The sequence below is a fragment of the Camellia sinensis genome, chromosome 15 (assembly GCF_055761805.1).
Source record: "Camellia sinensis isolate YWXY chromosome 15, ASM5576180v1, whole genome shotgun sequence".
Lineage (NCBI taxonomy): Eukaryota > Viridiplantae > Streptophyta > Magnoliopsida > Ericales > Theaceae > Camellia > Camellia sinensis.
This window is the reverse complement of record NC_138975.1, coordinates 62,577,096-62,586,600: the sequence shown is the minus strand read 5'-3', so window position 1 is coordinate 62,586,600 and position 9,505 is coordinate 62,577,096. Positions and strand designations below refer to the sequence as shown.

Below are 9,505 nucleotides of genomic sequence, written 5' to 3'. Positions count from 1 at the left end.
AATTAAATAAGAAATATATACTTTTAATTTCTACTTTCCAATCATAAAGTGTACGCCATGATATTACATGACATTGGCCCATTTAACAAAACTTAAGCTTAGCTATGAAGATTATTATTTTAGGGGAGACTGACCCAAAGGTCCAAGCCCAACATATCATACCCCATTTAGACCCAAAACAAATTTAATACTCCATTAAGTCCTCAAATTAACAATAAGACGAAAATACCCACAATATATCATCCAATTTACACGCGCGCAACCATCTCCCACGTCCCCATCATCTCAGTCCGATCACTACACTGTCACGTCTCCGCCGCTCGAAATCGACTCCTCAGTCCTCCATCTCTCTTCCGTTCAACTCCATCCCCTCTAAAACCCTAACTCTAACCAGAAAACGTAACCGTTCATCTTCATCACCCACAATCATCTCAGTCTGATCAGTACACTGTTACATCTCCGCCGCTCGAAATCGCATTCTCAATCCTCCATCTCTCCTCCGTTCGACTCCATTCTCTCTGAAACCCTACCCTAACCACAAAACCAAACCGTTCAACTTCAACACAACACCAAGCCGTTCATATTCTCCAATCGGCGACTCTCAACAACACGAAGAACCATCACCACTCTGAAGAGATTTCATAGTTCCTGACTTCCGATTCACAAAAATGGGGAAAAAAAGTAACATCTCTCTTCACCTATTCATTATTTTTCACATTTGTACATCATTCTTTAATATTTCTTATATACACATTTTACATACTTCCAAATGTATAAACCCTCTTTTAATATATATATAGTCCCCTGTTTTTCAACATTCTAAACACTGTTTTTGCACATAAATCCCTGTTTTTACACATTCAACACCTTATTCTTATTCTTGTTGTTCAATATTGGCTTCTCTTATTCTTATTTTTGAATTTTTAATCTTCTTGTTGTTATTGTTGCTTTTTACAAAATACAATGGGCTGTTCCTATTGTTCATACTGTTTCCTTATAAAAACTGCAACATCATAGTGTTTCATTTCATCACTATACAAGCAACATATCTAAATTTATTCAAAATGCAAATGAAACTGCAAAATTACACAGTTTAACCACTACTCAAAACAAATAGCTAACTTATTATAAAGTGCAAATCAAACTGTCAAATTATACAGTTTCGTAACTCTTACGAACAAAATACATATAACTTCATATTAAACTGCATATAAAACTTCAAAATTATACAGTTTTGTCACTATATTACTCATACCCTGTTGTCACTTTCATTTTTTCAGAAATAGCTGTTGGAAGATATTGGAAGAAACAAACCCGTATGCCCACAAATCCAATCAGGGATTTAACCATCTCCCCTTTTGAAAGTCCCTCTCCTGTATCCACTCAAATGCCACCACCACACCCAAAAATAACCAAATCCAACAGACCCCACCAAAAAACCCACAAAACAACCACACCACCTACAAGAAAAAGCCCAAGAACTACACCACAGACCCCACCCACCCAACAAACACCAACCACACCTCCAACCACAACAAAAACAAACAAAAGAAAGCCAACAAAAAACCAAGAAGCTCCTCCAACCAAAAAAAGAAAGCTCCAAGAAAGCCAATCAACTCCCAAAACAACAACCAAGGCATCAAAAGAAAAAAAACCAGCAGTCCCTGCAAAGAGAGTCCAACAATTTAATTATCGTTCCAACATCGGAACGGTAATCAAACTGTTGAAGGGGGTCAAATTCACAAAAGCCCAACAGACAGAGCTGCAAAAAACCCCTTTTTGGCCCCTTATAAATGCTCTCTCCTCAACACAACTGAAGGCCTCTTGGTGCAGATGCTACAATTCCATTGTAGCAGAAATGACAACACTCTACAACAAAAGAAAAAGATCATTTGTACTTGGCAAAAAGGAAATGAAACTCAGAACCAGTGATGTCAAGCTCATTTTTGGTATCGACTGTGGAGAAGACAGCATCACCACCAAATCCTATGCAAGACCAAAGGATTTTGAGCTTCCATTTTACAAACGAAGATGCAAATCAATCAAGAGATTGGATGGCAAGTCTTTGACCAAAATGTTTCAACAAACAAAAAAAGGAAAATCAACCAATGATTGTCAAGATCTTGCAAGGGTAATCACCCTTTACTTGTGCTTGAAACTTCTCATGCCCACAACAAGCCATACACTCAGTTGGAGTTTCCTCAACTATGTTGACAACCTCAACAACATCAAGAAGTACAATTGGGTTGAGGCAATAAAAGACACACTGATGAATTCAATAGCAAATGCAAACAACAACCCAAGGCATGTCACTGGATGCGTCATGTTACTCTTGGTAAACACATTACTCAACTACTTCCCACAAAAATATCAGACATTCACCTATTTCTAACTATCTAACATATTTCAACTTTTTTTTTTTTTTTTTATAGTACTGGTACTGTGAGCACAGTAAACTCCTCCGACCATCCAACAAAGAAGGCTTCCCAAGGTTTATGAAATGGAACCTTGGCAAAATGTACTCCAAGTGGAAACACATCAGCCTCGCTCACTTTGAAAAGGTATTCAAACTCTTCTATACTATCCTAGCACAAATCTATTCAACACTCCTTTCATATTCATTGTAGTACAAATCACATTATGAAACTGTGAAAATTTTCAGTTTCAAAGCACACACTTCTTTAACATCACTCATGTTATGAAACTGTAACATTTTTCAGTTTCAAAAAACATATTTCGACACTTAACCCACATTACTCACAGTACAACTCATCTTATGAAACTGACCAAATTTACAGTATTACTGATATATACCACATTGTTCCAATGCAGGTTAACCAAAGTGCTTTAACCCCAACTGAACAAGAAATACAGTTATTGCATATCAATCAAAGCACATCAACAGACTCTTCAGCAAAGAAACAAGACCACAAAAAGGACAATAAGCAAAAAAAGAAAACAAAAGCAACAAAAAAAAAGAACACTTCTAGGCAGTGATGAGGATGATTTTCTCGAAGAAGAACATCATTCAGAATCACAATCACAATCAGAAAAAGAAGCACAACAAAAAAAAAAAAAAGAAAGCAAAAACCACAACAAGAACCACAAAGTGATGAACAAGAAGAAAAGAGTGATGATGAAAAAAATCAAGTGACTGATGAAGAAAAAACTGATGAAGAAGAAGAAGAAGAAGAAACTGAAACTGAAGAAGAAGAAGAAGAAGAAGAAGAAGAAGAAGAAGAAGAAGAAGAAGAAGAACACCTTGATCAAGAAGAAGACCAACAACAAGAACAAGAAGAACAACAAACAAACCAACACGAAGAAGTCAATGAACAAGAACTGACAAACCAACAAGAAGAACTGCAAGAGAAATCTGACATACTTCATGCACAAGGTAAACTATTGTCTAATACTAAATCATACTGCAAAATTTCATTAAACTAACCAAAACACAATCCAACATTTTTATAGGTCATGACCAACCACAAACACCAACCAAAGAGGACGACAAGGACAAGCTCATATCAGCCCTGAGAGCACAAATGCAAGAAATGGAACAAAAATTCATGGCTGAATTGCATAAAAAAGAAGATCAATTGAAGGAAATGTCCACCAAAAAAACTGGCAGTCCCCAACAAAGATCCATGGTCAAGAGAATCAAACAAAAATCAAGAAAACAAGCACATGACCCAGATTTTGAATACCAACCAAAGACCAAACCCAAAGAAGATACAACAAACAAGACACAAACTGCTGCTGATGTACCCAAACCAACACAGGGTACCAATGAAGAAAAACAGAAGAAGAATGACAACAAAAAACAGGGTGCTCATGAAGCAAAACAACAGCAGAAAGAAAAGATGCAAGAACATATTGGCCAAGAGAAACCAGTTGCTGCTGAAACAAACCCAAAAGAGCATGCCAATCAAAAGAAGACAAATCTTCAAGTATTGGAAAGTGATGATGATTTCCAGGAAGAATCAATCCCAAACAAGCCACTCACCATTTCATGCCGCAAAACAAACAAGGTTTGGCATAGCCTATCCAAAAAAGACCAAGACCAAATTCAACTCATCAACAACACACAATCAACTGCTTGTGTCTGGTCTGGCAGCGAAGATGAAAACTGCGTATACTTTTCAGATATATGCAGATTGACCAACAGGGAACCCTTATATGGGAATGTAGGTCTCCAACTGCACAATTTTACAGTTTCTGTACATATTCAATAACCTATTCCACAAACCTAACACATTCTCATATATAACATGTTTCAGGTCATTGATGCCTTCTCAGAAAAGCAATTGGCACTCCAACCTTGAAGAATTTGAGAAAAACGATCTAGTCTTTGCAAGCAATCCATACGCAGGAAGATCTTACGTTTTCTCAACACTCATCAATGTAAGCAAAACTTAACATACCTTACAACTGCAAAATTTTCTACTTTATCAACATGTATTACTACATAGTTTTACGACATATTTCAAACATATATATGACTTACAGACTCCACTACAAAACCAAGATCAAGCACTGAGAGAAAAACTGATGGACAGCCATTTTCCAGAAGCAATGAAAAACAGATATATCCATTTCCCAATCAACCACGACAACCATTGGACAATTGTGGTCTTTGACAATGCTGATGGAATATGGAGACACTATGACTCGTTGAGACCAGCAAAAGATTGCCATAACAAGCACTTTGAAATTGCAAAGCAAATTGTAAGTTAAAATAAAATTTCATACTTAGTTCCATCCCTTTACAAACATCTCAACTCATCACTATAACTAACTAAAACACCCACTAACTATTTTGTAGCAACAACATCAACTGAGATGGAATAAAGCATTACTCAGCAAACAGGGAAACATGTTTTCATCTCAAGAGTGCGAGACAGAAATTGCATCAATTGAGGAATGCCCACAACAAACCCCACACTCGTAAGATACAAAATCCATAAACTAATCTTCCAATATGCTAATTTTTGCAGTTTCACCTAACTAATTAACTTCATCTCAAACATTGCAGGAATGATTGTGCAATTGCCGTCTGCAATGTTATCAACCAATATCTCAACTGGCAACCTGTGCAGAAAAAACTTCGTCCAACTGAGTGGGTCAAATTTCGAGCACAAATCATCAATCAATTCCTCAATGATGAGAACCGATCTTGGAAACTCGAGCACTACCAAATGTTGACAAAACATACCAAACCATAGAAACAATGAACAAACTTCTTAACAATACAAATATTCAAGGGAACATATCTTTGAACCTTTTTTTTATTTTTTTTTTATTTTTCTTTTTTAACATGTGACAAGTACTTTATATACTTTTGGGAATGATCTTTTTCTGGTTATCATGGTTATGGTGAAAATGATTGATGTTGTTGTTGCTCTTCTTCTTATTATTATTATTATTGTGGTTCTTCTTTTGATTGTTTGTCTACCTGTTTGTGGTTGCATATATTTTCATACAGTAAAGGTTGATTCTAATAATTCTTCAAACTGCAAAATTTTTCAGTTTCATCAGCTTGTTTCTAATAATTTTTAAAACTGCAAAATTATGCGGTTTCATCAGGTTGTTTCTAAATAATTCTTAAAACTGCAAAATTATACAGTTTTATCACTATGAAATATGAACTGCCTTTCCATATATACTGTTTCAATAAGAAATTTTCAACAACCTTCTCTGCATTCCATAAAAATAAAAAACAAAACCAGACTATTCGAAAACAACTTCAATAAGTAAAAAACACATCAACAAACAAAAAACAATTCAACCAACTTTATTCATTACTTCCATAATACCAAGTATCACATTTTTTATTATCATAATTCCTCAAATTCAAATACAAATCCAAAAGAATAGATTGCGGCCTCAAATAGCAGCCTTGCACGTCTTCTTATTGTGATTCCCATATTTCAAGCATCTCCCACACTTGATTTGCTTCACATTCTCACCCCTTGAAGGTATCCTCTTCTTCTTGTTCCGCCCGGGCTGCTTCTTCGTTATAGGAGGTTTGATAACCGAACTACTGGCACCATCAAAGTCAAATCTCTCACTTGAAGGCACTGGATAAACAGATTCCTTGTATGACTCTCTAAAACAATCTACATGAAAAAAAGGATCAATGAAACCATACACATCTCTACCACTACTACGCAAAGCATGCACAGCATGACAACAAGGAAAACCATTCAATTGCCATTCATGGCAAGAACAAGTTTGTCTACCAATATCAACATAAAAAGAAATAGAAGAATGAACCTCAAGCACAGTATCACTAGCAACAATCACATCCCAAGACTTAGCTAGCTCCAAAGAGTCCACCAACTTCTTTTCCATAACTGGACACAATTTCGTAGTCCATCTTCTAGATTCAGCTCTTCTATCCGACAATTGAGTCATGATTTGAACCCTAATCATATCAACCATACAAGTAATAGGCAACTCACGGGCCCCACCAATCCAATTATTATAAGACTCGACAGCATTAGATGACATCTCACCATATCGTTTCCCTCTAAAAAATGCATTGGCCCACTTATCATTTTGCAAACCATCCAACATACTATCAACTCTACCATTCCCAGCAATACGCCTCAATTTCTCCATATAATGTTGGAAAGAAGCAACCGTTGGCGCATAAGCACATTTAACTAATATTTTCATCAAACACAGCTTATAGTTAGTACGAAGTCCCACCAATTTGTCAATCAAATTTCTCTTCAAATGATTCAAGCAATAAGCATGATGTGCATTGGGGAAAACCACTGAAAGAGCGTCTAGCAATCCATGTTGACGGTCCGACACAAAAGTCAATCTCCGGCCTGAACCAACAGCCTTCAACAACTGACTTAAGAACCACATCCAATTATCTTGATTTTCAGCGTCAACAATCGCAAAAGCCAAAGGAAACAAACCTGCAAACAAACCCACATGAAACTGCAAAAATTAGCAGACTCACAATACAATAACACACTGACAAACTAAACCAATACTAACTGCAAATAAATACATACCTTGATTACCATCATTTGATGTTGCTGCAAGCAAATGCCCCTTGTAACGCCCCTTCAAAAATGTACCATCAACAAACAACAACGGACGACAAAATTGAAAGCCATACAAACATCCATGAAATGCCACAAACAACCTCCGAAAACACCCACTACTTTCATCCACATCTAATTCAAACACACTTCCCGGATTCGTTCTCATAGCCGTCTCAAGGTACCATCGAAGCTGGTCAAAAGAAGTTGCAAAATCACCAAACAACCCACCTCTTGCCTTATCAACTCCTAACCATGCAACCCGATAAGAAACATCTATACCATATTGCTTCTTCAACTTTTTTTTAACTTCAATAGGACGAGTCAACGGATTATCACTAATATCATTTTGCACAATATCAGACACAAGTCTAGAACCAACCATTTTGCTACAAGATCTACGAGCAACAACCCCACAAGTATGCACATTATCCAACTTCATTATAAAAAAAACACCAGAATCCATCAACACCCTTCCATGCACAAACCATTTACAACCCGTAGACGACTTCATCATACATTCAGCGGTTACTCTTGTTGCATCATTCTTCAAATAATTCACTGCAAAACCACACTGAACCGCATACTTAGCCAATGCAATGCGGAACCCCGACACTCCACCTTCAAATTCTTGACCAACACTATGTATAATCCCCTTCCAACTAGCAGACAACAAAACTCTCTCTGGTTCTGGATAAAAACTACGCAACAAACCACCAACATCATCACAATCATTCACAAAAGAACTCTCACAAGTTACAGAATCAATCCTACAAGAATTACCATCATCAACCTCCACAACTCTCTTATCCCCCACAATAACATCAACAACATGACAACCACTACCACCTACCATTGACAGCATATTCCCCAAATCATCATCACATTCAACAATACAATTAGAATATCCAGGAACAGAGAAAAACAAACAAAAGTTACCAACACTCAACTCCTTGAACTTCGCACATATTTTCTCAACAACTTCATCATAACTACATCCGTCACTAATCTTAATAGCAGCACAACAATTACTGTATTTGCACATTAACATGAAACACCGCTCCATACTACAAAATCAAAAACCAACAAACAATTGTTCACAGATTCCAAACTGCAAAATTATGCAGTTACAACATATCAATAACAACAGTACACAATTTACAATTCCAAAACTGCAAAATTATACACTTACGACATATCAATATCAAAACACCAGAATTCACAAATCCAAAATACAACTTCAAAACACATTACACTATACGACAAACAAAAATCAACAAAATCAAAATCAAACAAACAAAATTCGCCAAACACAAACCACATATCACGCAAATTTGCTTATATATATATACATACATATATGTCGACAAAATACAAACCACATACACACACAGACATATATATATATACATATATATGTATATCTATGTATCGACAGATACATACATACACATACATATATCTATCACCAGAGAGAGAGAAAGAGAGAGAGAGACAACGTACGAAGATATCGCCTGTACACACAGATTCAAATCGCACAACCAGATCCACCTCACAGCACAATGAGATCGACCACACAGCACAATGAGATCGCCACAACGAAGAGAAATCGAGATCGCGGAGACGAAGATTTGATTTCCTTTTTTTCAACGAAGCAAAAATTTGATTTCTCACGTACATATAGATCTCAAAACAAAGGGTAACACAGTCATTTAAAAATACGAAAATAAAAAACGGGACCTCTGGGTATAAAACTAAAAAAACTGTGGACCTATTAAACTATTAAAAATAAATTGGGATTAGAAGGGAAATAGATCCCCTACATAGGACTACATGGTAATTTACCCTTATTTTAGATTCTTGACTTAAAAATGTTTTAAATAAGTTGTAAAAGTGTTTTGATGCAATTTTTTAAATAATTTGTGCAAAAGTTAAAAGTGTTTTATTTGATTTGCAAGGTCTAAGTTCACTTAATTGTTTGATTTATATATTTTTATCTTTAATGAAATTTTTTCATATTTTTAATGAATTTTTTGCTTTTAATTTTTTAGATGCATTTAAATAGTAAAAATGTTTGTGAAGAAATATGGAAAAATTCCCAAAAATAAATAAATAAATACCACATATTCATATATTTTCAATCTTTTCGACCTTGACTCCGTAAGAACATGTCAAAAAAATTGAGAAATATAACTATGCAATTTGATTCGTTCTCAGTAACCATGAGATGATCATATTAAAATAATTTTTTTGTTGGCAGATACTCCTATTATACTCATAGTCTCTAAAAGAAGAGAGCCAACTATGTAATATCTATATTGAGAATTCAAGTATTGTATACATTAGTAGTCTGATTCTTTGAAGGAACTGCTCGTAATACCAAACTTTTCCAGTGAAGCTTTTCAGACTTTTCATAAATATTTTACTTTTTATTTATATATAAAATG

General features: G+C 35.5%; 4 protein-coding genes across 5 annotated transcripts; 3 read left to right on the top strand and 1 right to left on the bottom strand.

Annotated features, from left to right (window-relative positions):
• Positions 1 to 1,417: 1,417 nt before the first annotated feature.
• On the top strand, positions 1,418 to 3,012 carry LOC145813676 (uncharacterized). Its single transcript, XM_082909470.1, has 3 exons — positions 1,418 to 2,335; positions 2,433 to 2,561; positions 2,833 to 3,012. The coding sequence occupies exons 1-3, from the start codon at positions 1,859 to 1,861 to the stop codon at positions 2,995 to 2,997; spliced, it is 771 nt and encodes a 256-aa protein (XP_082765596.1). The 5' UTR covers positions 1,418 to 1,858; the 3' UTR covers positions 2,998 to 3,012.
• LOC145813015 (uncharacterized) lies at positions 2,997 to 4,322 on the top strand. The gene is made up of 4 exons (XM_082908271.1): positions 2,997 to 3,058; positions 3,111 to 3,394; positions 3,472 to 4,184; positions 4,278 to 4,322. Exons 1-4 carry the CDS (start codon positions 2,997 to 2,999, stop codon positions 4,320 to 4,322), a joined length of 1,104 nt encoding a protein of 367 aa, XP_082764397.1.
• A 4-nt stretch (positions 4,323 to 4,326) lies between these two features.
• On the top strand, positions 4,327 to 5,597 carry LOC145813368 (uncharacterized). Its single transcript, XM_082908656.1, has 4 exons — positions 4,327 to 4,401; positions 4,507 to 4,725; positions 4,823 to 4,944; positions 5,033 to 5,597. The coding sequence occupies exons 2-4, from the start codon at positions 4,549 to 4,551 to the stop codon at positions 5,220 to 5,222; spliced, it is 489 nt and encodes a 162-aa protein (XP_082764782.1). The 5' UTR covers positions 4,327 to 4,401; positions 4,507 to 4,548; the 3' UTR covers positions 5,223 to 5,597.
• Positions 5,598 to 5,771: 174 nt separating this feature from the next.
• On the bottom strand, positions 5,772 to 8,128 carry LOC145813616 (uncharacterized). Of its 2 annotated transcripts, none has more exons than XM_082909293.1 (2): positions 7,029 to 8,128; positions 5,772 to 6,929 (listed from the first exon to the last, which is right to left on the bottom strand). In XM_082909293.1, exons 1-2 carry the CDS (start codon positions 8,122 to 8,124, stop codon positions 5,884 to 5,886), a joined length of 2,142 nt encoding a protein of 713 aa, XP_082765419.1. In that variant the 5' UTR covers positions 8,125 to 8,128; the 3' UTR covers positions 5,772 to 5,883. The 2 variants fall into 2 exon arrangements, with proteins under 2 accessions (XP_082765419.1, XP_082765420.1); XM_082909294.1 differs by having other exon boundaries at positions 7,038 to 8,128.
• Positions 8,129 to 9,505: the final 1,377 nt, after the last annotated feature.